At 43.1% G+C, this 27,893-nt stretch overlaps 1 protein-coding gene across 1 annotated transcript in view; it reads left to right on the top strand.

Annotated features, from left to right (window-relative positions):
- Nucleotides 1-24,670, top strand: part of LOC121321925 (BAG family molecular chaperone regulator 3-like) — a gene marked incomplete at its 5' end in the record, with an annotated part of 49,608 nt that extends 24,938 nt beyond the window's left edge. The window contains 2 exons of the mRNA XM_041261318.1: nt 20,157-20,531; nt 23,723-24,670. Coding sequence (XP_041117252.1) covers nt 20,157-20,531; nt 23,723-24,316 — 969 coding nt within the window. The remainder of the gene's footprint in view (nt 1-20,156; nt 20,532-23,722) is intronic.
- Nucleotides 24,671-27,893: the final 3,223 nt, after the last annotated feature.

The raw sequence follows: 27,893 nt of genomic DNA, 5'->3' as shown, positions 1-27,893 counted from the left end.
AATGACAATATTTTTATTTGGAATTTGGGAGAAATGTTGTCAGTAGTTTATAGAATAAAACAAAAATGTTCATGTGATAGAGAGAGAAAGGTTTGATGCTGTAAATCTCCTTCCCGATTAGAAAGGGCGCTGTGTAAGGGGGAAGGTAAGCAGCCTCCTACAGCTGCCACCTCTGTGGTAGGTGGAAACCGGAAGGTGACCATATTAGGAGGGGCGCGTAGCTGCAAGTACTCAGGACGATTCCATTGCAGTCAGCTGCGGGGCAGCCCTCTATTAGGGAAACCATGGCAACGCGGTGACTGCGGGGAGGAGTTTGCTGGGTGCAAAGGGGAGCAGCTAAGTCAAAACCTCCCCATACGCTGATAATGAAAATAGACGGCTGGAGCCTGTATTGCTTTGTTTTTGGGATTACATGTGTTTTGTGTTGCAGAGGAGGAGCGAGCCGCAGACCGGTAAAACACAGAGCACGTCCCTGCACTGCACAGCACCGCAACGCACCGCACCACTCATAAGAACATAAGAAAGTTTACAAACGAGAGGAGGCCATTCGGCCCATCTTGCTCGTTTGGTTGTTAGTAGCTTATTGATCCCAAAATCTCATCAAGCAGCTTCTTGAAGGATCCCAGGGTGTCAGCTTCAACAACATTACTGGGGAGTTGATTCCAGACCCTCACATTCTCTCACGGCACCACGCTTCTCAGCGCCAAGAGCACTGCGTGCACGGAGAGCGTGGGGACGGACAAAGTCACGTTTTTGTTTACTTTTTATTTTTCAACTAAGAAGAGCTGCTGCATACCCCAATACCATTGCTGGTAAAGGGGTGGACTTATTTGTGTTGTTGTTTTGTTATTATTTTTGTTATCATTCATTAAAACAAGTACTGTTTTGGGAGAAAGATTGTGTGGAACTGCCTCATTCACTGCACCTGACCACACTTGGTGTCAAGAAGAGGGATTATAATGGACCCAACCGCATTGGCAGCGCTGTTGGAGGCGTAGGAGCGGAGGCATCAACAATCATCAACGGCCATGATGGAGAGGATGCATGGCTTGTTCCTGGAGGCCAATCGGGGGAGGGAACCGGCAGTTCAACCAGCACTACCCTTACCAAGGGTAAGGGTAGTGAAGATGTCGCTGGAGGATGACCCCGAGGCTTACTTGGTTGCCTTTGAAAGGCAGGCAACAGCAGCTCAGTGGCCTCGGGAGTGGTGAGCTACCCAGTTGGGCCCAAATTTGATCGGAGAGGCCCAGGCAACCTACCAAGCCCTGACACATGAGCAAGCCCTGGTGTACTACCAGGTGAAGCAGGCCATTCTCCAGCGGCTTGACATCACAGAGGAGACACACCGCCGCCGGTTCCGGGAGTACCAGCGACCCCCAGGACTGCGACCCTGCGTGGTGGCCCAGCAACTAGTGGATCATGTGACCCGGTGGCTCTGCCCCGGCACCAATAGTGCAGAGAAGATCACCGAGCTGATTGCTATAGAACAGTTTTTGAAGGTGTTGGGGCCGGACACCCAGAACTGGGTCACCAGGCATCGACCCACCACACTAGAGGCAGCAGTCTGATTGGCTGAGGGGTATGAGGATGCGTCGGCAACGGCTGCCATGGCAGTTACCCCCGCTCCTCCCTCCAACCGACCCCGGATGGTGAGTCCAAGGACAGGACCCCCACAGCACTTCACCCCCTCCCCCGACGGGGCTACTTCTCATCGACACCCCACGGGCAGCCTTCCTCCACCCCAATGGAGGGCGAGGTCAACCCCCAGCGGGTTGAGAGCAGAGAACCCCTCCCCACTGCCAAATTGACAGCGGGACATACAAGCTCCGTGGGCGCCCTTTTACTCCACGTGCTACCGGTGCCATGAGGTCGGCCACCTTGCACGGTATTGTCCGGCGGCAATAGAATGTGGTGCAGCCTCCCATTACTTACTAACAGCACCAGGTAAGTCCAGGGGTAATGATTTGGAGGGGCCTTGCATTGTTGATGTACGTGTTGATGACGTGAGTACCCACGTGTTAGTGGACTAAGGATGTGGGCAGACTTTAATTGAGGAAGCTCTGTTGGCGGGGGTACCTTGGTGGTCACGCGGGGTGGTGGTCATTTCCTGTATTCACGGGGATAACAAGGATTACCCCCCCCCCACCCCCCCACCCCACTAAATTAGATGTGATGATTGGATGTCATACCCACCGCGTAATCATGGCAGTGGCTGCAAAGTTGCCATATCCAGTTATTTTAGGTCGAGACTGGCCATATTTTGAAACAATGATTAAAAAAACGGTAACACCAGTCTCCAGTAAGACCATGGGAGCAGCGGGGGAAACTATTGGGAAAATATTCCCGCTGCAAGCTGATTTGTTCCATTCCCGATTTCGCCCCAAAAAAACAAAAAAAGAGCAAAGGGTCGAAAAATGGGAAGGAATGTCAATGAGACAAGGCTGGGGTTTGGTGGGGGAAACTTCAGAGTCTGTTAAATGTAAGGGAAAGGGGATTGGGACTCAGTGTGACCTGTGGGGGCGGGTTACTGAGGCCTCCAGTGCTGAAGCTACTGTAGCTCCGCTCGATATCCCGAAGTTCTGGGACCGAGATGTGGACCTAGTGTTGGAACAAAAAAATGATCCTTCGCTGGCACACATCCGGGTCAGGTTCGGTCTATCAAGGGGAATGATGTAGAGGGTAACCCCGGCCGCTTACATATCCTCACCACATTATTGTCGGGCATTTGTTGTATAGGGTATCTCAAGCCACGAGCACAAGCCAGACTAACACAATTACTCGTTCCTCTTTTCGACGTGAGATCATGCGGTTGGCTCACGATGTCCCATGTTCAGGTCATTTAGATAGCGATAAGACTCGGGAACGAATATTGGCTCGATTTTATTGGATGGGAGTCTATAGTGAGGTGACGCGATATGTAGTGGAGTGTCCGGAATGTCAGCAAGTAACGCCGGTGAGGGTTCGCCCTGCCCTGCTGGTCCCACTGCACCTGATCTCAGTTCCCTTTGAACGCATTGCTATGGACATAGTGGGTCCATTGAGCCAGTCTGACTCTGGATACACCCATATTTTGGTAGTGGTGGACTACGCGACCAGATATCCAGAGGCAGTACCATTGAGATCCACTAGTGCCGCAGCAGTTGCTCGAGAGCTAGTACAAATTATAACGAGAGTAGGGATTCCAAAAGAAATCCTCACTGATCACGGAACGAACTTCATGTCACAATGTTTGAAAGAACTGTATAAATTGTTGCAAATTAAGTCCATTCGAACCTCTGTTTATCACCCACAAACGGATGGTTTGGTGGAACGTTTTAATCAGACTTTAAAACAGATGCTGAAGCGATTTGTCACCCAAGAGCAGAAACATTGGGCTAAACTCCTCCTCTACCTGATGTTTGCAGTGAGAGAGGTGCCTCAGAGCTCGACCGGGTTCTCTCCCTTTGAGCTGCTGGATGGGAGGCAACCACGGGGCATTCTTATATCTTGTGAAAGAAGGATGGGAGGAGCAAACAAAAACTTCCAAAAACATAGTCAAATACGTAATCCTGTTAAGAGACCGCCTGGAATTGGTTGGTCGTTTGGCACAAGAAAACCTAAAACTAGCTCAGCATCGCCAAGAGCAGCAGTACAACAAACAAGCAAGAATTCAGACTTTTCAGTCAGGTGATAAAGTACTGCTGCTACTTCCTTCATTGGAGTCTAAGTTGTATGCAAAATGGCAGGGGCATATGAGGTGATACAGGGAATTGGTAATGTGAATTATGAAATTAGACAACCCAATCGCCGAAATAAGACAGAAATTTATCACATTAACTTGCTAAAACCCTGGAACGAAAGGGAGGCCCTGTTTATAGCTGGCGACAGTTTAGAAGAGGATTTTGGTCCCACTGTCAATCCATTAGCTACAACTAACATTCCGATGGGAGAACAGTTACTTCCGGATCAGAAACGTGAGCTCTTCCAGTTGGTGGAAAGGTTTAGTGATGTTTTTTCTGATTTGCCCGGCAGAACTAATGTTATTTCTCATGCTATTATTACTCTACCAGGTTTCAGGGTCCGAGAGAGACTGTACCGGATCCCGGAAAGTCGCAGGGGTCCCGTTCGCAAGGAGGTGGAGGATATGCTCGGGCTTGGAGTCATTGAACCTTCCCGGAGCGAGTGGTGCAGTCCTATCGCGATGGTGGGCAAAAAGGACGGCTCCACTCGGTTCTGTGTGGATTTCTGGAAGGTTAATGCCATCTCTAAGTTTGATGCATATCCAATACCCCGAGTGGATGAGCTCCTCGACCGACTGGGTAAGGCGCAGTTAATTTCGACTTTGGATCCGACGAAGGGATACTGGCAGATTCCACTCACTCAGAGCTCAAAAGAGAAAACTCCTTTCTCTACCCCAGACGGCATGTTCCATTTCCGGACCATACCCTTCGGGCTGCATGGAGCTCCCGCCACCTTTCAGAGACTGATGGACCAGGTCTTGGCTCCTCATCATCACTATGCAGCTGCATACATCGATGATGTAGTGATTTTTAGCTCCATCTGGAAGGAGCATATTATTAGGCTTTCAGCCGTCCTACAGTCTGTAAGGGAGGCTGGGCTAACAGCCAAGCTGGGCAAGTGTGCATTTGGCAAACAAGAGACCCAGTATCTTGGCTACATTATGGGTAATGACCGGGTAAAGCCTATCGCCTCCAAAGTCCAGGCACTGGTGGAGACAGCTATCCCAAGAAGCAAGTCACAGGTGAGATCATTATTGGGGTTAGCCGGCTATTATTGTTGTTTTATCCCCGAGTATGCCACCATAGTCAACCCCCTGGTCGATCTCACCCGAAAGGCTGCTCCAAAATTAGTTAAATGGACAGGGTAGTGTCAGGAAGCATTTGATATGATTAAGAAGCGACTCTGTCAAGCCGCCGCTCTGATTTCACCAGATTTCAGCAAAGAGCTCATCCTTCAGACTGATGCCTCTCACATTGGTCTGGTGGCGGTCCTGTCCCAACAAGTTGACGGAGTGGAACACTTATTTGAGCAAAAAAATGGCTCCTAGGGAAATTAACTACTCCGTCATTGAGAAGGAGTGTTTAGCCATCAAATGGGCTACTCACGTTCTTCGCTATTACTTGTTGGGGCGTTCTTTCTCTCGTCACTGATCATGCTCCTTTAAGGTGGTTACACATGATGAAGGACAGTAACGCTCGGATAGCTCGGTGGTATCTAGCGCTGCAACCCTTCCACTATACAGTGAAACATCGTGCGGGTAAGAAGCATCAAAATGCAGGTTTTTTTTCAAGGGAGGAGGGACCAGTGGGGAATGTAGAGTTGGCCGAGTGTTCCTTCGGCATCACTCTGAGGGGTGAGATATGTGATAGAGAGAGAAAGGATCGATGCTGTAAATCTCCTTCCCGATTAGAAAGGGCGCTGTGTAAGGGGGAAGGTAAGCTGCCTCCTAGAGCTGCCACCTCTGTGGTAGGTGGAAACCGGAAGGTGACCATATTAGGAGGGGCGCGTAGCTGCAAGTACTCAGGACGATTCCATTGCAGTCAGCTGCGGGGCAGCCCTCTATTAGGGAAACCATGGCAACGCGGTGACTGCGGGAAAGAGTTTGCTGGGTACAAAGGGGAGCAGCTACGTCAAAACCTCCCCATACGCTGATAATGAAAATAGACGGCCGGAGCCTGTATTGCTTTGTTTTTGGGATTACATGTGTTTTGTGTTGCAGAGGAGGAGCGAGCCGCGGACAGGTAAAACACAGAGCACGTCCCTGCACTGCACTGCACAGCACAGCACAGCACCACTCACGGCACCACGCTTCTCAGCACCAAGAGTTTTTGTTTACTTTTTATTTTTCAACTAAGAAGAGCTGCTGCATACCCCAATACCATTGCTGGTAAAGGGGTGGACTTATTTGTGTTGCTGTTTTGTTATTATTTTTGTTATCATTAAAACAAGCACTGTTTTGGGAGAAAGATTGTGTGGACCTGCCTCATTCACTGCACCTAACCACAGTTCATTTTACCCAAACACATACCTATAAATAGTAAAACCAGAGAAACTGATAATTTTGCAGTGGTCTCTTAATTTTTTCCAGAGCTGTATATATCTCCTGGTATTGAGTGTTGATCTACTAAAAAACTTAAAAAAAAAAAAAAAAAAAGGAAGATATTGCCAGTTTGGGGTCATACAAGTACTAATATATTTGTGCACAGTTTTTGCAAAGGCTTTGTTGTGCAAACAAGCCGTCGTCTTATATATTATAGATTATAAAACGACGACTTGTGTGTCGAGAAAAAAAAAAAAGGTTTTCTGAATATGATGTCTAGAAGGACTAGTATTCCGATAGTATCCTAATACTAAGTGGGTATTTGGTATCACATTTTTGGAATACTGGTATCCAGAATAAGGACGGATTCAATACCCTGTTTATATGGCATGGAATAGCCATTCAAATTTCCCACTATTCTAAATACAACTGGAATCCTGATAGAACAGGACAACCGGACCAGGTGCCCGGATAGCAACATTGTTGTAGTCAATTGCACCTACCACACGCGACAGGTGTGCGATCTCATAAAAACCACTGACTGGGTGATCCCCGCTGTATCACCTGCTACCTTCTGGAAGGTCCCGGTAGCCAGGATACACATACAGACCGACATTACCAATTTCTCAGACAAGGCATGACTGCGCAGGTTTGTACTGGCCAGGTCATCATGCAACATGTGACATAGATGAGTCAGCATGTCTCGGTCGAGACGATACCTGGACACGACTTGCTCATTGCTGAGCTTCTCATATGTGTGCTGAGGCCGGTGCACCCTTTCAGCATGTCTTCGCCTATGTCGGGGTTGTTGTTGCTGGGTGTGCCTTGCATCATTCACATCCACATGTCGACGGACACGCTGCATGCTACCCATGTTTCCCATTGTTGCCTGTTTGTAGCCAGTGCTGGAATGGTAGTGTGCCCGGAGTTAATGCAGCTTTACAATCCTTATTCAGCGCGTCACAAACCTAGTTTTGTGCTTGGCGCATACCTTCGAATATACAAGGATCACGCATATTTATAGGAAGCGACAGCGAGTGGGAGAAGTACAGGCGTGGAAAAGTACAGAGCAGTTTCGAAGCAGAAAGGAGAAATTGCATCTTGAATTGCTTTAATCAGAAAACAGAGGACATTGGGGAAACACAGCAGCAGCTCAAAGTCAAACAGCCGCGTGTGTTTTTCTGATAACAAACAAGCTGAAACTCGGAGCAGCTGATTCAAATTCAGCGTCGTTTTGAGACACGGGCGAGGGGAGGAGCCAACAGCACAGCAGAACAACGCAGTTAAACGAGACAGTCTTCCCAGCGACAGCGAGTGGAAGCGACAGCGAGAAGTACAGGCGTGGAAAAGTACAGAGCAGTTTCGAAGCAGTTTGAAAGCGGGTTGACGGCTGCAGAAGAAACTAAACTTAAAAAAAAAAAACCTCAACATGGTCTTCAAGCCTGTAATCTGTGACACCTGCTTGATGTGGGAAATCCGAGAAAACCCAGCGGAGCTAAACCAAGTGTGCGTAAAGTGCTGCGCGATCCAGGATTTGCATAAACTAGTAAGTATGCTAGAAATTGAGCTGGAAGAAGTGAGACAGCAACAGGATCTTGAGGAACTGGCACACCCACAATTCATGGAAGTCTGCATCACCCCTAACAGACTGAAAGCCACCAGGGAGATAGAAGGTCAGAACAGCTGGGTTCAGGTAGGCAGAAGCAGGGAAAAAAAGAAACTTCGTCAAACACAACCACCAGAAATCAAAACAAGCAACAGATTTGAGTCACTTCAGAATTTTGATGAGCAGAACCAACAACAAGAGAATGAAAGGAACAACATCCAGGACCCTATTGACAGTGGTGACCAGACAGCAAAAAGAAGGGAGGTCATGATTGTTGGGGACTCCATATTGAGAAACACAGCAAGTTCAATTCGCAGTTTGGACCCCCTTACTACAACAGTGTGCTGCCTTCCGGGAGCCTCGGTCAAGCACATCACTGAGAACGTGGACAGGCTCCTGGAACGAACAGGAGATGACCCGGTAGTAGTCGTCCACATCGGTACAAACAACATTGGAAGAGACAGACCAAAATCCCTGCAAAACAAATTCAGAGAGCTAGGAAGGAAATTAAAAGAGAAAACCAAAACTGTTGTATTTTCTGGTATACTACCTGCACCTTGCAAAGGACCATATGGACAGCTGGAAATAATTAATCAAAACGCATGGCTGAAGACGTGGTGCACACGGGAAGGCTTCACCTATCTTGATCATTGGACCACATTCTACAACGAGGACTATCTGTATAGACGGGATGGACTGCATTTAAATAACAAGGGAACTAGTCTACTCGGAGAAAAGATCCTCGAGCAGGTTCGGAAGCATTTAAACTAGAAAGGAAGGGGGGAGAAATCAACAAAAAAACAGAAGGGAGACCGCATCAAAACAAGAACAACAACTCAGGTAAGACAACCATTAAATGTATTTATCTAAATGCTAGAAGTATCAGAAACAAAATTCTAGAACTTGAAGCTACTGCACTAACAGGTAACTATGATGTGATAGGTGTTACAGAAACGTGGTTGTCTGAGAGTGATGGGGACGAATATAATATTTGTGGGTATACACTGTATAGGAAAGACAGGCAGGACAGAAGAGGAGGAGGGGTAGCGCTATACATAAGAAACAGTCTTGAAGCCCAGGTGTTAAACCTGGACAAAGAAAATAAAACCGAATCAATATGGGTCAGAATAACGGACAAAAATTCAAAAGGCATAATAATAGGAGCATGCTATAGACCGCCAGATTCAGACGGTGAGCACAATAATCTGTTATACAATGACATTAGAAATGTGTGTAGCAAAGGAGAAGCCATACTAATGGGGGATTTCAACTTCCCCCAAATAAAATGGGAAAACCCGATGGGTAGCGCGAAGGATGAAATAGAAATGGTGGAAATGACAAATGACTGCTTCCTAACACAATTTGTGAAGGCACCCACTAGAGGGGAGGCATGCCTTGATTTAGTCTTTTCAAATAACGAAGATAGAATAACTAAAACAGAGGTCAGAGAACCACTGGCAAACTCAGACCACAACATGGTCTCATTTGAAGTGTTTTTTAAATCCCCAAAAGTAATGACTAAAGCTAAGGTTTACAATTTTAGAAAAGCAAACTATGAAGGCATGAAACAGAGACTAACAGAAGTAGATTGGAGTAAAATAGAGAAAACACCCACAGAAGAAGGATGGTTGTTCTTCAAAAATGTAGTACTAGAGACACAAAACAATTATATCCCTAAAGTAGACAAATCTAAATGTAAAACTAAATTGCCAAAATGGTTTAATAGATCAATTAAAAAAAATATTCAGCGAAAAAAGGCACTTTACAGAGCATTAAAAAAGGACCAAAAAGAAAGTACGCAGAAAGAGTACACAGAACTGCAAACGCAAGTCAAAAAGGAAGTTAGAAAGGCCAAGAGAGAAATAGAAATGAACATTGCTAAGGGAGCTAAAACCAATTCCAAAATGTTTTTCCAATATTACAACAGCAAGAGAACATTCAAAGAGGAGATTAAATGTTTAAGAGATACAAATGGCAAAATCATAGAGGAAGAAGAAAAAATAGCAAATATGTTAAATGATTACTTTTCACAAGTTTTTACAAAGGAAGATACCGACAACATGCCCCACATGTCATCCAGTTCCTGTCCAGTTTTAAATAACTTTAGCATAACTGAGGCAGAAGTGTTAAAGGGACTAGGAGCTCTTAAAATAAACAAATCCCCTGGGCCGGATGAGATCCTCCCAGTAGTACTCAAAGAAATGAAAGAAGTTATTTACAAACCGCTAACCAAGATCATGCAGCAGTCTCTTGACACAGGGGTGGTACCGACAGACTGGAAAATTGCAAACGTAATACCGATCCACAAAAAGGGAAACAAAACTGAACCAGGTAACTACAGACCAGTAAGCCTGACTTCTATTATATGCAAACTTATGGAAACTATAATAAGATCCAAAATGGAAAATTACCTATATGGTAACAGGGTACTGGGAGACAGTCAACATGGTTTTAGGAAAGGGAGATCGTGTCTAACTAACTTGCTTGATTTTTTTGAGGATGCAACATCCATAATGGATAATTGCAAAGCATATGACATGGTTTATTTAGATTTCCACAAAGCTTTTGACAAAGTCCCGCACAAAAGATTAATTCTCAAACTGAACGCAGTTGGGATTCAAGGAAACACATGTACATGGATTAGGGAGTGGTTAACATGTAGAAAACAGAAAGTACTGATTAGAGGAAAAACCTCAGAATGGATTGTGGTAACCAGTGGTGTACCACAGGGATCAGTATTAGGTCCTCTGCTATTCCTAATCTACATTAATGATTTAGATTCTGGTATAGTAAGCAAACTTGTTAAATTTGCAGACGACACAAAAGTAGGAGGAGTGGCAAACACTGTTGCAGCAGCAAAGGTCATTCAAAATGATCTAGACAAGATTCAGAACTGGGCAGACACATGGCAAATGACATTTAATAGAGAAAAGTGTAAGGTACTGCACGCAGGAAATAAAAATGTACATTATAAATATCATATGGGAGATATTGAAATTGGAGAAGGAATCTATGAAAAAGACCTAGGAGTTTTTGTTGACTCAGAAATGTCTTCATCTAGGCAATGTGGGGAAGCTATAAAAAAGGCTAACAAGATACTCGGATACATTGTGAAAAGTGTTGAATTTAAATCAAGGGAAGTAATGTTAAAACTGTACAATGCACTTGTAAGACCTCATCTTGAATATTGTGTGCAGTTCTGGTCACCTCGCTATAAAAAAGATATTGCTGCTCTAGAAAGAGTGCAAAGAAGAGCGACCAGAATTATTCCGGGCTTAAAAGGCATGTCATATGCAGACAGGCTAAAAGAATTGAATCTGTTCAGTCTTGAACAAAGAAGACTACGTGGCGACCTAATTCAAGCATTCAAAATTCTAAAAGGTATTGACAGTGTCGACGCAAGGGACTTTTTCAGCCTGAAAAAAGAAACAAGGACCAGGGGTCACAAATGGAGTTTAGAAAAAGGGGCATTCAGAACAGAAAATAGGAGACACTTTTTTACACAGAGAATTGTGAGGGTCTGGAATCAACTCCCCAGTAATGTTGTTGAAGCTGACACCCTGGGATCCTTCAAGAAGCTGCTTGATGAGATTTTGGGATCAATAAGCTACTAACAACCAAACGAGCAAGATGGGCCGAATGGCCTCCTCTCGTTTGTAAACTTTCTTATGTTCTTATGTTCTTATATTGTCGGCCACTCACCCCATATTGCGCGATGCACACATTTTATTTCTGCACAGCGCAGAATGGATTGTGACGCACAAAAAGACGTTTCGAATATGGCAACTTGGTACAACAGCCATTTGCGACGTGCATACCCCTCTGCACGGTGCGCAAACCTTTTGATTATCGGGCCCATTGTTTTCACCACTTATCGATGTACATTTGCTACTAAAATAATACAATGTTTCCACTTTCAATACTGTCCAAATGTCCCTTCTACCATTATTTTACTTTAAAATATTCTCTCATTTTTCTTACTGTATATTACTCTCTTGTCTATCTACCATACACATTCTCAAATCTTTCCCTTGCTTTATTAATTTTTTGATGAAGTAAAAAAATAAATTATATCTATAACAAAAACATTGGCAATGTAAAAAACCAAGTTCGAAAAACACAACAGCAGTTTAAAGTGGTGATATCAAACACAAAAGCCCATGTTAGGAGAAGCAATTGGGGCAACCTTGTCAAGCATCAAGCAAATAGGCACATTGAAATTGCACATTGACAATGCACAACCAAAAAAAAGGCTCCAACACCCCAGCCCTGGATCTGCAATGCCTGTCCCATCAACTGTCACTTCCCATACACTTAGCTTGCATTCTTATTATCCCTTGCGCTTGTTGCCATTGTTGGATATATATTGCTTCATGCTCTTTCACTTATTCTTGTAGTTTGGGCTAAATGTCTGTCCATGTGTGCCCTGATCTACCTGTGCCTAACCTGCATGTTTTCTGTATGTCTTCCCAAAGCATACTTGTCTGCACCTGTGATGACGCCTCTCTCATTTCCTGTCTGTCTTTCTCTCAAGTAGTGCTTGCAAGGATAATCAAGAACACTTCAGTCTGTGTTGAGCACTTTCCTTGGCACATATGTGCCTCAGCATGTGGCAGGCTGGTGAGAGGATAGAGGCCCAGAGACATACTGCAGTTCAAACAAATATACTTTTATACACAAAATAAATGTGCATAAGGGCAAAATAAAGGGATTTAAACACAAATATAGCAATACAAAAACAAAACTTGCAAAATTAAGGTTTCCACACTGGCCAATGCCTTTACTGGATTCACAAACACCCACAAACACCCACAAACACCCACAAACACCCACAAACACCCACAAACACCCACAAACACCCACAAACACCCACAAACACCCACAAACACCCACAAACACCAACCTGCTTCCTCAGCTCCCTCCTCTTAATGGGAAGCAGAGGCCTCCTTTTATGTCAGGTGGCTGGGCGCTGATTGATCGTTAATTAAGTTAATCATTTAATCAACTAATCAACCCCAGCCACCGGAACATAATAAACCCAGGCAGGTAGGGGAAATTAACTCCATCCCTGCCAATTTAAAAAGGGCAGAGCTTTGCTCTGCCACACAGCATCTCTGATAAGGGAATGAGCATTTCAATGTAACGTGGAGCGATCAAAAAAAGAAGCCAAGTTAGAAGTAACAATTGTGTGAATGTTGGGCCCCAGTACCTTTCCAATTGTGCCTATTTGCTTGATGCTTGACAAAGTTGCCCCAATTGCTTCTACTAACGGGCTTTTGCGTTTGATATCACCACTTTAAATGGCTGTTGCATTTTTCTAACTTGTTTTTTACATTGCCAATGTTTTTGTTTATATATATATAAACAAAAAACATATACTTGCAAAAGTATTCAGACCCCTGACCAATTCTCTCATATTACTGAATTACATATGGTACATTGAAATTTCGTTCTGTTTGATATTTTATTTTTAAACACTTAAACTCAAAACCAATTATTGTAAGGTGACATTGGTTTTATGTTGGGAAATATTTTTAAGAAAAATAAAAAACTGAAATATCTTGCTTGCATAAGTATTCAACCCCCTCACATTAATATTTGGTAGAGCCACCTTTCGCTGCAATAACAGCTTTGAGTCTTTTGGGGTAAGTATGTACCAGCTTTGCACACAGTGTCGGAGTGATTTTGGCCCATTCTTCTTGGCAGATTTGCTCCAGGTTGTTCAGGTTGGTTAGACGATGCTTGTGGACCGCAATTTTCAAATAGTGCCACAGATTCTCAATGGGATTGAGATCAGGACTTTGACTGGGTCACTGTAGGACATGCACCTTTTTGTTCTTGAGCCACTCCAGGTTGCTTTGGCCTTGTGCTTGGGATCATTGTCCTGCTGAAAGGTGAATTTCCTCCCAAACTTCATTTTTTTAGTGGACTGAAGCAGATTCTCTTGCAGTATTTTCCTGTATTTTGCTCGATCCATTCTTCCTTCAATTGTAACAAGAAGCCCAGTCCCTGCTGATGAGAAGCATCCCCACAGCATGATGCTGCCACCACCATACTTCACTGTAGGGATGGTGTGTCTTGAGGCATGGGCAGTGTTAGGTTTGCGCCACACATAGCGCTTTTTTGAGTTTTGGCCAAAAAGCTCTATCTTGGTCTCATCTGACCACAAAACCTTTTCCCACATTGCATCTGGGTCACTCTCACGCTTTCTGGCAAACTACAGACGTGCTTTCAGATGGTACTTTTTGAGTAACGGCTTCTTTCTTGCCACCCTCCCATACAGGCCAGTGTTATGCAGAGCTCTTGATATGGTTGACTGGTGCACCATTACTCCACTCCCAGCCACTGAACTCTGTAGCTCCTTCAAAGTGATTGTTGGCCTCTCTATGGCTTCTCTCACAAGTCTGCTTCTTGTTTGAGCGTTGAGTTTTGAGGGACGGCCTTTTCTTGGCAGTGCCTGGGTGGTGTGATGCAGCTTCCACTTCCTGATTATTGATCCAACTGTGCTCACTGGGATATCTAAACACTTGGATATTATTTTGTACCCTTTCCCTAATCTATGCATTTGTATTACTTTATCTCTAACTTCTGTAGAATGCTCTTTGGTCTTCATTTTCCTTCAGATTTATAGCCTTACCAATGATCCTTCAACAGTGGGGTTTTTATCCAGAAAATGTGACAGTAACTTTAATGGTTCACAGGTGGAGGCCAAAGAAAGGTAATTGTGTCCTCGTTAGGGCAATTTCTTTCATCGGTGCAAACTGGGAGCTTCCACAGCACAGGGGTTGTATACTTATGCAAGCAAGATATTTCAGTTTTTTATTTTTCTTAAAAATATTTCCCAACATAAAACCAATGTCACCTTACAATAATTGGTTTTGAGTTTAAGTGTTTAAAAATAAAATATCAAACAGAACGAAATTTCAATGTACCATATGTAATTCAGTAATATGAGAGAATTGGTCAGGGGTCTGAATACTTTTGCAAGGCACTGTATATATATGAACATAGGTCGATGCAGTTAGGGTATATAAAATCTAATCAACTGGTAACAAGCTGTAAAACTACCATGGGATTTAAGCTAAGTGGGACTCAACAAAGTCTGATTTCTGACGAAGCAAAATGTACACAGAAAGATGGGAATCCAAGGTTACCACGATAACATATCTTACTCAGTAGAAACATTCTGATGGCTCTCATATACCATTCAGAGTGCGCGTGTTAGTGTAGGTAAATAGGCTTGTATGGGAGAGGTGCATATTGATTCACACGCGCTAAGACAGCTAACCCAATAATGCCATTAAATCAAACCTATTATGAATTCCTATCATTTCATATGTCTTATATTGCACTATCCAGGATATAACAGATGCACACATCATGATAAATGAGTATTTGAGTTTTGAAATAGTATTTTTTGCAAATTTAGTTCATTAGTAGCTTTGAAAACATGTCAAAATAAACGTTTACCATAATGTCCTTGTCTTATATAGGATAATGTGAGACCTGCATAATGATGGTAAAACATGGGAAGTAAGATTTGCTGCGAATGCTCTGTTAACGCTATGCAGTTTCACACAACTGCATGTAATGTTAAAATGTTACACTATAGTAAAAAAGGTCATATATTCATGTACTAATCGTATCGTCTTTTATGATAAATAAAAAATAAATATGAACAGCTGAGAGTGGCTTCATGACTTATAATGCACATTGTATAAATAAATGCTCAACAGGGAAATCTAAATAATATTCTTACTCTGATTGAAAGTGAAAGACACTGTGGAATATTTGTTCCAAATCCATTGCAAGTAATGCTGCAGTGTGTGTATTAAACACATTGCATTATAGCACTGATAACGCTGAACAGAGACCCCCCACACAGTGATACACTCTCCAGAGCATGGCAGTGTATGAGTGAGTTTTTTTTTTATAATATAATGACATACACCCCCAGTGACTTCTGTATTGAAATAAAAAGTCAAAACTAATTTATTAATGTGCATTAATTAAACTGGTTACTGATGGGAACAATTTTATTAAAACAATGTAACCAAAGCCTATATGTGTATAACTACCCTACTGTATAAGGGGATATGTATAATCACCCTACTGTTAAGAACATAAGAACATAAGAATATAAGAAAGTTTACAAACGAGAGGAGGCCATTCGGCCCATCTTGTTCGTATGGCTGTTAGTAGCTTATTGATCCCAGAATCTCATCATGCAGCTTCTTGAAGGATCCCAGGGTGTCAGCTTCAACAACATTACTGGGGAGTTGATTCCAGACTCTCACAATTCTCTGTGTAAAAAAGTGCCTCCAATTTTCTGTTCTGAATGCCCCTTTGTCAAATCTCCATTTGTGACCCCTGGTCCTTGTTTCTTTTTTCAGGCTGAAAAAGTCCCTTGGGTCGACACTGTCAATACCTTTTAGAATTTTGAATGCTTGAATTAGGTCGCCACGTAGTCTTCTTTGTTCAAGACTGAACAGATTCAATTCTTTTAGCCTGTCTGCATATGACATGCCTTTTAAGCCCAGAATAATTCTGGTCGCTCTTCTTTGCACTATTTCTAGAGCAGCAATATCTTTTTTAAAGCGAGGTGACCAGAACTGCACACAATATTCAAGATGAGGTCTTACTAGTGCATTGTACAGTTTTAACATTACTTCCCTTGATTTAAATTCAACACTTTTCACAATGTATCAGAGCATCTTGTTAGCCTTTTTTTATAACTTCCCCACATTGTCTAGATGAAGACATTTCTGAGTCAACAAAAACTCCTAGGTCTTTTTCATAGATTCCTTCTCCAATTTCAGTATCTCCCATATGATATTTATAATGTACATTTTTATTTCCTGCGTGCAGTACCTTACACTTTTCTCTATTAAATGTCATTTGCCATGTGTCTGCCCAGTTCTGAATCTTGCCTAGATCATTTTGAATGGCCCTTGCTGCTACAACAGTGTTTGCCACTCCTCCTACTTTTTCATCTGCAAATTTAACAAGTTTGCTTACTATACCAGAATCTAAATCATTAATGTAGATTAGGAATAGCAGAGGACCTAATACTGATCCCTGTGGTACACCACTGGTTACCACACTCCATTCTGAGGTTTTTCCTCTAATCAGTACTTTCTGTTTTCTACATGTTAACCACTCCCTAATCCATGTACATGTGTTTCCTTGAATCCCAACTGCGTTCAGTTTGAGAATTAATCTTTTGTGCGGGACTTTGTCAAAAGCTTTGTGGAAATCTAAATAAACCATGTCATATGCTTTGCAATTATTCATTATCGATGTTGCATCCTCAAAAAAATCAAGCAAGTTAGTTAGACACGATCTCCCTTTCCTAAAACCATGTTGACTGTCTCCCAGGACCCTGTTACCATATAGGTAATTTTCCATTTTGGATCTTATTATAGTTTCCATAAGTTTGCATATAATAGAAGTCAGGCTTACTGGTCTGTAGTTACCTGGTTCAGTTTTGTTTCCCTTTTTGTGGATCGGTATTACGTTTGCAATTTTCCTGTCTGTCGGTACCACCCCTGTGTCAAGAGACTGCTGCATGATCTTGGTTAGTGGTTTGTAAATTACTTCTTTCATTTCTTTGAGTACTACTGGGAGGATCTCATCTGGCCCAGGGGATTTGTTTATTTTAAGAGCTCCTAGTCCCTTTAACACTTCTGCCTCAGTTATGCTAAAGTTATTTAAAACTGGATAGGAACTGGATGACATGTGGGGCATGTTGTCAGTATCTTCCTTTGTAAAAACTTGTGAAAAGTAATCATTTAATATATTTGCTATTTTTTTTTCTTCATCTACCATTTTGCAATTTGTATCTCTTAAACATTTAATCTCCTCTTTGAATGTTCCCTTGCTGTTGTAACATTTTGGAATTGGTTTTAGCTCCCTTAGCAATGTTCATTTCTATTTCTCTCTTGGCCTTTCTAACTTCCTTTTTGACTTGCGTTTGCAGTTCTGTGTACTCTTTCTGCGTACTTTCTTTTTGATCCTTTTTTAGTGCTCTGTAAAGTGCTTTTTTTCCACTGAATATTTTTTTTAATTGATCTATTAAACCATTTTGTCAATTTAGTTTTACATTTAGATTTGTCTACTTTAGGGATATAATTGTTTTGCGCCTCTAGTACTACATTTTTGAAGAACAACCATCCTTCTTCTGTGGGTGTTTTCTCTATTTTACTCCAATCTACTTCTGTTAGTCTCTGTTTCATACCTTCATAGTTTGCTTTTCTAAAATTGTAAACCTTAGCTTTAGTCATTACTTTTGGGGTTTTAAAAACCACTTCAAATGAGACCATGTTGTGGTCTGAGTTTGCCAATGGTTCTCTGACCTCTGTTTTAGTTATTCTATCTTTGTTATTTGAAAAGACTAAATCAAGGCATGCCTCCCCTCTAGTCGGTGCCTTGACAAATTGTGTTAGGAAGCAGTCATTTGTCATTTCCACCATTTCTATTTCATCCGTCCTGCTCCCCATCGGGTTTTCCCATTTTATTTGGGGGAAGTTGAAATCCCCCATTAGTATGGCTTCTCCTTTGCTACACGCATTTCTAATGTCATTGTATAACAGATTATTTTGCTCACCGTCTGAATCTGGCGGTCTATAGCATGCTCGTATTATTATGCCCTTTGAATTTTTGTCTGTTATTCTGACCCATATTGATTCGGTTTTATTTTCTTTGTCCAGGATTAACACCTGGGCTTCAAGACTGTTTCTTATGTATAGCGCTACCCCTCCTCCTCTTCTGTCCTGCCTGTCTTTCCTATACAGTGTATACCCACAAATATTATATTCGTCCCCATCGTTCTCAGACAACCACGTTTCTGTAACACCTATCACATCATAGTTACCTGTTTGTGCAGTAGCTTCAAGTTCTAGAATTTTGTTTCTGATACTTCTAGCATTTAGATAAATACATTTAATGGTTGTCTTACCTGAGTTGTTGTTCTTGTTTTGATGCGGTCTCCCTTCTGTTTTTTTGTTGATTTCTCCCCCCTTCCTTTCTAGTTTAAAAGCTTCTGAACCTGCTCGAGGATCTTTTCTCCAAGTAGACTAGTTCCCTTGTTATTTAAGTGCAGTCCATCCCGTCTATACAGATAGTCCTTGTTGTAGAATGTGGTCCAATGATCAAGATAGGTGAAGCCTTCCCGTATGCACCACGTCTTCAGCCATGCGTTTTGATTAATTATTTCCAGCTGTCCATATGGTCCTTTGCAAGGTGCGGGTAGTATACCAGAAAATACCACAGTTTTGGTTTTCTCTTTTAATTTCCTTCCTAGCTCTCTGAATTTGTTTTGCAGGGATTTTGGTCTGTCTCTTCCAATGTTGTTTGTACCGATGTGGACGACCACTACCGGGTCGTCTCCTGTTCGTTCTAGGAGCCTGTCCACGTTCTCAGTGATGTGCTTGACCGAGGCTCCCGGAAGGCAGCACACTGTTGTAGTAAGGGGGTCCAAACTGCGAATTGAACTTGCTGTGTTTCTCAATATGGAGTCCCCAACAATCATGACCTCCCTTCTTTTTGCTGTCTGGTCACCACTGTCAATAGGGTCCTGGATGTTGTTCCTTTCATTCTCTTGTTGTTGGTTCTGCTCATCAAAATTCTGAAGTGACTCAAATTTGTTGGTTGTTTTGATTTCTGGTGGTTGTGTTTGACGAAGTTTCTTTTTTTTCCCTGCTTCTGCCTACCTGAACCCAGCTGTTCTGACCTTCTGTCTCCCTGGTGGCTTTCAGTCTGTTAGGGGTGATGCAGACTTCCATGAATTGTGGGTGTGCCAGTTCCTCAAGATCCTGTTGCTGTCTCACTTCTTCCAGCTCCATTTCTAGCATACTTACTAGTTTATGCAAATCCTGGATTGCGCAGCACTTTACGCACACTTGGTTTAGCTCTGCTGGGTTTTCTCGGATTTCCCACATCAAGCAGGTGTCACAGATTACTGGCTTGAAGACCATGTTGAGGGTTTTTTTTTTGAAGTTGAGTTTCTTCTGCAGGTGTCAACCTGCTTTCAAGCTGCTTCTAAACTGCTCTGAACTTTTCCACGCCTGTACTTCTCTCACTCGCTGTCGCTTCCACTCGCAGTCGCTGGGAAGACTGCCTCGTTTAACTGCGTTGTTCTGCTGTGCTGTTGGCTCCTCCCCTCGCCCGTGTCTCAAAACGGCGCTGAATTTGAATCAGCTGCTCCGAGTTTCAGCTTGTTTGTTATCAGAAAAACACACGCGGCTGTTTGACTTTGAGCTGCTGCTGTGTTTCCCCAATGTCCTCTGTTTTCTGATTAAAGCAATTCAAGATGCAATTTCTCCTTACTGCTTCTAAACTGCTCTGTACTTTTCCAGGCCTGTACTTCTCCCACTCGCTGTCGCTGTTGAGAGGATGTAAAGTAGGTTTGGATAATGGAGTTGTGCCTGCACTTTGAAAGCCCTATGGGACACTTTATAAACTGCTTCAGTCTGAGCAGATTTTCAGCTAAACTCTCTGTCTTCCTTGCAGCCCCATGAGCACCACCATCATCATGACCCCCACCCCCAGGACTGCTCCCATGCAGCCCCTGCTCAACAGCCTGGGAGGCCCTGCAGCGCAGGCCCCCAGCTCCTGCCGGGCTACATTTCCATCCCAGTGATCCATGAAGGGGCAGGAGGGCGGCTTCAGCCCCATCTATCACACCAGCAACCCCAGGCCCCCCAGTGGCCCCAGCACCCTGAGTACCAGCCCGTCTACCACAGTGTGCAACCAGAGGACTGGGCTTACCAGCCCAGCCTCTCACAGAGTACCCGAGACCGGCCAAGCCGTGAAGCATCGCCCATCCGCATCCCCCAGCAGTTGAGGGCCCAGTCCCCAGTCCGGGTGCACACCATGGAACCACAGGTATGTACTAGCATTCTATGTAGGGCTCCTGGCTGTTTTTTTTTTATGTATGTTCTTGTCACAAAGACGGTCGGAGTGGGTGACGTCAGACCACTTTCGCTCAGCATTTATTAAATAAACAGAACAGAAAATAAAAAGGTTGTAACAAACAAAAATACAAGGACACTGCACATTCGCCAAAACAAAAGAGATAAACAAAACGGACTAACACTACACAAAACACAGTGAGCAGATATTTTAAATACGCTTATTCCTATCACAGTTATTACCTCCGTCTCCAATCCCGTTCTCCACTCACCGAACACACAACCCCGAGTGGGTGAAATCATGCAGCTTTTATGCAGCTGTACCGTGACTCGATTGCTAATCAATCATTCAGTTGGAGTCGCGGTACAACTGCACGTGAATTAATAAAGTGCAATTCCCCGTGCTCACATATTATTACTTTTTACTTGCACGTGAAGTGCTGTGCAATCCTCATGACAAACAAATATACATTTTAAACACTTGTGTTACACAGACCTGTTTATATCCCTTGTATTAATGACTATACACCAACATTTAACACACCACACGCAACATATAACAAAAAATACACACAGGGGCGGGCACTTCGTCACAGTTCTGTGTCTGTTTACATGGTACTAGCGTCAATATATCCCATACAAAGAAAATCACAATCATATAACTCTTTTATATCCTGCTTTGTAATTATATGCAAGTTAAACAATTCAGCTATATTTTTTTCTATACTTAACCCATTTTTATTTAGTCATTTGTTATTTTCATTGAAAAAAGAAGGTGGTTGATGAAGAGAATACAAGATAGGGAGCTGATTATGATTTCACTGTTCAAATATAGGGTTATAGGACTGCTAGTGTCTGTGTATGCTAGCCCCTCCTCTTCCATTAAAACCTGCTTGTCACTGAGTGACTGTTTGTCAGATAGACATTCTGCAGCCACTACTTGCTAATAGTGGTGAAATTAAAATGTGTATGTGTGACAGGCTGGCGCTGCGGTGACGTCAGGCTGGAATGCAGGAAGAACACAGAGGTAACTGCAGTGAAAAAGATGTTGCATGCGCCGTTTATTTAAATAAAAATAAATAAAAGGTTTTAACAAATATAAATGCTCACAGAGCACAACAGATAAAACAAATCAAGACCACAAAATATAACAGCTCCCGCTGGGCAGTAGCCTTCACGGATCCTCTATTATTTTTAAATTTCTATCTCACGCCTCCCTCGCTCGCTCGCTCTCATTCCTCCTCTGAACATGCCACCTGGAGTGTAGAGAGCTGCAGGTTTTTATACTGTGACCAAGGGGTTTAACTAGCTAGTAATTACTCTATTACCCCTCAGCCACAATCTGCACGAGTTTACAAAATAGTGGATGGGTTCCCATCCACACTACCAAACAATACAAAACAAAACAAAAACACATGGCGCTTCGCCGTCATATATATGTGTATATATATATATAGTACTGTGCAAAAGTTTTAGGCAGGTGTGAAAAAAAATGCTGTAAAGTAAGAATGCTTTCAAAAATAGACATGTTAATAGTTTATATTTATCAATTAACAAAATGCAAAGTGAGTGAACAGAAGAAAAATCTACATCAAATCCATATTTGGTGTGACCACCCTTTGCCTTCAGAACAGCATCAATTCTTCTAGGTACACTTACACACAGTTTTTGAAGGAACTCAGCAGGTAGGTTGGCCCAAACATCTTGGAGAACCAACCACAGTTCTGCTGTGGATTTAAGAAGCCTCAGTTGCTTCTCTCTCTTCATGTAATCCCAGACAGACTCGATGATGTTGAGATCAGGGCTCTGTGGGGGCCATACCATCACTTCCAGGTCTCCTTGTTCTTCTTTATGCTGAAGATAGTTCATAATGACTTCCGCTGTATGTTTGGGGTCGTTGTCATGCTGCAGAATAAATTTGGGGCCAATTAGATGCCTCCCTGATGGTATTGCATGATGGATAAGTATCTGCCTGTGCTTCTCAGCATTGAGGAGACCATTAATTCTGACCAAATCGCCAATGTCATTTGCAGCAATGCAGCCCCAAACTTGCAAGGAACCTCCACCATGCTTCACTGTTGCCTGCAGACACTCATTCGTGTACCGCTTTCCAGCCCTTTGACGAACAAACTGCTTTCTGCTAAAGCCAAATATTTCAAATTTTGACTCATCAGTCCAGAGCACCTGCTGCCATTTTTCTGCACCCCAGTTCCTGTGTTTTCGTTCATAGTTGAGCCGCTTGGCCTTGTTTCCACGTCGGAGGTATGGCTTTTTGGCCGCAAGTCTTCCATGAAGGCCACTTCTGACCAGACTTCTCCGGACAGTAGATGGGTGTACCAGGGTCCCACTGTTTTCTGCCAATTCTGAGCTGATGGCATTGCTGGACATCTTCCGATTGCGAAGGGAAGTAAGCATGATGTGTCTTTCATCTGCTGCAGTAAGTTTCCTTGGCCGACCACTGCATCTACGGTCCTCAACGTTGCCCGTTTCTTTGTGCTTCTTCAAAAGAGCTTGGACACAACATCTGGAAACCCCTGTCTGCCTTGAAATTTCTGCCCGGGAGAGACCTTGCTGATGCAGTATAACTACCTTGTGTCTTGTTGCTGTGCTCAGTCTTGCCATGGTGTATGACCTTTGTAAACTGTCTTCAGCCAGCTCACCTTGTTAGCTGAGTTTGGCTGTTCCTCACCCAGTTTTATTCCTCCTACACAGCTGTTTCTGTTTCAGTTAATGATTGTGAATTGATTATCATTAGCACCTGTTTGATATAATTGTTAATTATACACCTGACTATATGCCTGCAAAATCCTTGACTTTGTGCAAGTGTACCTAGAAAAATTGAAGCTGTTTTGAAGGCAAAAGGTGGTCACGTCAAATATGGATTTGATTTAGATTTTTCTTCTGTTCACTCGCTTTGCATTTAGTTAATTGATAAATATAATCTATTAACATGTCTATTTTTGAAAGCATTCTTACTTTACAGCATTTTTTCACACCTGCCTAAAACTTTTGCACAGTATATATATATATATATATATATATATATATATATATATATATATATATATATATATATATATATATAAACACTGGATTATTATTGAAAATATTTCTGCCCAGAGAAGGAGGACTCCCATTCCTTATGCTGTTATCTTGTGTCTTCAGGTGCAACACCAGATCCCTTGTCAAGAGTCACCTCCCGGGATGCACCGGGAGGAACGAGGCGGCCTGTGCGGGGTGGACATCCCGGTTCAGCCACTTTACAAGGAGTGTGACCTGAGACAGTCACTACCCATGCCTGAGAAGACAGGGGCCAAGATTTTTGCGACAACAAAGAGTGTCCCACAGGAAATGATGGCTGCCCCAGAAGAGGTTCCTCCTCAGAAGCCAGAAGAACCAGAAGAATTGTCACCAAGCCACCCGGGCCTGGCTAAGGTTCAGCAGATTGTTGATAGGGTTCAGAAACTGGAGGAAAAAGTCCAGAACTTTGAAGGAAAGAAATACGACAAGCACTATTTGATGCTGGAAGAGTTCTTGACTAAAGAGCTGCTGGCCCTGGACTCTGTGGATCCCGAGGGGAGGATTGATGTCCGTCAGGCCCGGAGGGATGGGGTCAGGAAGGTCCAGAACATTCTGGAAGGACTTGAACTGATTGCCGAACAGCAGAAGCATAGTGAGCAATCCAACCAACCAGAAGGAAAAGGAGACACCACCATGATCGACCAAGTGGAGTCAACCACGGAGAAGGAGATTTATTAACAGGAACCAGCGGCCCGTATTTTAAGGAAGAATCAAACCTAAACAAACCTGCTACTCCTGCATAACTTTATGAACAGTCTTTAAAGACGCATGCCTAAAGAAATTTAACAACTATTGTTTTCTACCATCTTATAGATGTCTGGAAAATGGGGATAGTTCAATATATTGTATATTATAATAATAGCTAACAATATAGGAAGATAATTACCAATGCCCTTGTAAACAGTAGTATCCACTAATATGCAGTAGAAATGCATGCTTGAGTAAGGAAGATATGAGAAAGAGGGGAAAAGTCATTGTTATGAGAAACGATACTGTTACATGATAAATCCTAAATATATATATATATATATATATATATATATATATATATATATATATATATATATATATATATATATATATATATATATATATATTATAATATATATATCTTAGACGAATCTGTGGGGTCTGGTTTTTCTAGCGTAAAGCAGGGAATTATAACTAGCTGAACACTCTCCACTGGTTCAAACTGTGCTTCTGTATCCAAACTGTGAGACTTTCTCCCTCGCACTCTCCAGCTTGTGTAAAAGCTCCACAGGTTTGTTTATAGTTTCAATTGACAATCATGAAAGACTTGTGCACCACTGCCTTGTATCTGCACTGTGTCGTCAAAAGAAAACCACCATGGAGCTCTTTCCACTGTTGGTCACTTTAAAGAATAGTCTGTATGTTTATGTGTTGTTGAACTATTTAAGTGTGAAGGCGTTTTTTTTTTTCGTTTACTTGTTAGTTCAAATAAAAATAAAAAATAAATTATATTGAAAACTGTATGGCCTTTTGGATTTTTTTGGGACAAAAGTTTAGAAACACTTTGCATATGAAGCACATACTTTTGTGTCAATGGGCTCTTCTCACTGATGTACTCCTCAGTGTGCTGTAACATATAAAAGCTGCATATCCCTACGGCAAGTCAGTTTTAATCACAATGGGCAATAACACAGAGATTAAAAAATCTTTTGCAAATTAGGTCAATTAAATATTCTGTCTAATTTATTAAAGCTGCCAGTAATTGTGGGCCTCTTATTTGCGTGATTATTTTAAGAATTCTGAAAAGCAGACATCAATTTGCTGCAGTCAGATAGTAGGCTACAAAAAAGGCAAGGTGATGTGGGAGGCTTCTCTGCAGCAAGAAGGAGAAATCATTTTCAAGGACAAAGAAACATTTAATAACATTTTGCAAACAGCTAATTTACCCTTCTGATCAAGTCAGTTTGTAAATTGCGGTTTCTAATATTGTATTGTTTTGCAAACTCCAATTTTCAATACATGTTTCATAGCTTACGTGCAGGAGGAGCTCGGGAGCCCTGAAGGGTCCGTCTGTCAATCATGGCAGTGACACGGAGCAGTTGGATGAGGTCTTGTTTGTGCTCTCTCTCTCTCTCTCTCTCTCTCTGAGTGGTTGGGAGGCGGGCCTTGAGAGGTGCTCGATCTATAAAAATAATGCTCTGCTATTCTTCAGGTCTGCCCATCTGATTGACAATGGCGACATGAATTAAAAATAAAACGCCAGCATCTGGAGCGAGGAGATTAAAAAATTAGTAGCTACGTCCCCAAGGGTGGTGTGTATAGTTAGCGTGGAAACCCTGGGCAGCCCCACAGTGTATGGTAGTGGAATAGCAGGGCACAGGCTGAAGACCCGGGCCATACGAATACCAACAGTGGGAGACGCTGTAATAGCAGCAACTTTTTATTTGTAGTTTTATTACTGTGTTTTATTTTCCTTTTTGCCATCATTGATGGTATCAGGGGAACCAGCAGTACAGTGCTACCTTGTGGCAGAATCAATAAAGTATACCCCTGCACTGTGTTTAAACCTTCAAACCAGTGTGTTGTGTCCAGTGAATCTCCCACCCTCCCACAGAGTGTCAGAGTGGGATTCACTGGCACTGCTCACTTACTGCAGTGTGAGCCATGGATGTAGTACAGTTCACAGCCATGCTGGACCTCTTGCGCCAAACACTAACAGCATCTGTGCAGGGAAGGGGCAGATTTGCGGGGCCAGACCTGAGGCTACAGACGCCAACAAAGATAACAGTGAAGGATTGACCGGAAGCTTACTTGGAAGTTTTCCAGGCTATGGCGACCTTCACTGGGTGACCACAGGCTCAGTGAACTGGATACCTCATACCAAAACTGACGGGGGAGGCGAAAGCTGCTGCCAGGACCTTGGCTCCCGCGGAAATGGTCGATTACCGCACGCTGAAAGCAGCCATCCTTAACCTCGTGTGGGCAACACTGAGGGCTACCGCTGCAAGTTTTGGGAGGAGGTTTTTGTGGCAGAGAAACCTACATGCACCTACAAATCTGGATCAGGCATTGCTGTTGGTGAAATTGTTCTGGGCAGCAGAACCAACACCCGCTAGGCTGCCTGGGGAGATTACTACTCTAGCATCACCCTTGTTACCGGGCCCAGGGACGGTAAAGGGACTGGGGGATGGGTAGCCAGGTCTTTGGACAGAGTGTGGTGGTGGGAGATCCTGGCCCGAGACAAGGGGCAGGGTGGAGATATCCACAGGCTGCTACGGGGCTGGACCAGGGATTTGCGCAGCCGTTCTACTGCTGAGCCCATTTGAGGCTCCGGTCTTTCGGTCACTTACTGAAGCTCTGAGGCAAGAAACCAAGGTCTTGGACATGCCGGGAGGTGGGTCACATTGCTCGGGAGTGCCCTGCCATGGAATGTGACATCATCCGACCAGGTAAGAGTGTTCAATTACCTCAGTCACTCTAGTAGATGGGTTTTGTTATTCCTGTAACCGTGGATGGTACACTAACCCAGGCTCTCTTGGATTCAGGGTGTAGTCAGTTACTAATACAGGAGAGCTTAATCTCACCTGGGCATAAACACATATTGGGACGGATGCATATTAAATATGTTCATGGGGATTTGTGCACTTATCCAAAGGTTAATGTAAATTAAAAAATTGGCCAGCAGGAGACCCGAGTGCAAGTAGGTTTGTGTTCTTGGTTGCCAGTGCCAGTAGTTCTGGGACAGGACTGTGAGCAATTTAAAGGTTGGCTAGCTGCTTTGATGGCAATATCCTTCATATTGGCTAAGAAAGAGGAAGTAATTGGAGAGATCTTTCCCTTTCGTGACCCAGCATCGTATTGCCATAAATTTAAACACCGGAAACTGAACGGGAATGTCAGGCTGCTAAGAAGGAGGGCTGGCAATTGAAGGAGTCCGAGAAGTTTCAGGTGGGGGCGATTAGTGAAGAGTTGGGGGGGCGGTGGGGTGGGGTGGCTCAGGGTCTGGCTCGGCAGCCTCCACGCAGGACTAATCCTGCTGGAAACCATGGGATCTGATTTTTTAGCTTGAAGTGGTAGATTTGTTTATTAAGAAGCCACTGCACATTCCATATTATTATTTTGTCCTGGTAATGTATTTCAAGCTTGTAACACATTTCATGTACTGCTTGTACCAAAATCTCCACTTCCATATTGCTAAATTTCACTTTTCACTTGAGTATCATCATCATTTAATTTAAATACCACTCATCTCTAATTGCAGTGAGGGGTTGTGGCAGGGTAGCCA

The sequence above is a fragment of the Polyodon spathula genome, chromosome 10 (assembly GCF_017654505.1).
Source record: "Polyodon spathula isolate WHYD16114869_AA chromosome 10, ASM1765450v1, whole genome shotgun sequence".
Classification (NCBI taxonomy): domain Eukaryota; kingdom Metazoa; phylum Chordata; class Actinopteri; order Acipenseriformes; family Polyodontidae; genus Polyodon; species Polyodon spathula.
The sequence above is the reverse complement of the archived record's forward strand: the minus strand, read 5'-3'. Positions and strand labels throughout refer to the sequence as shown.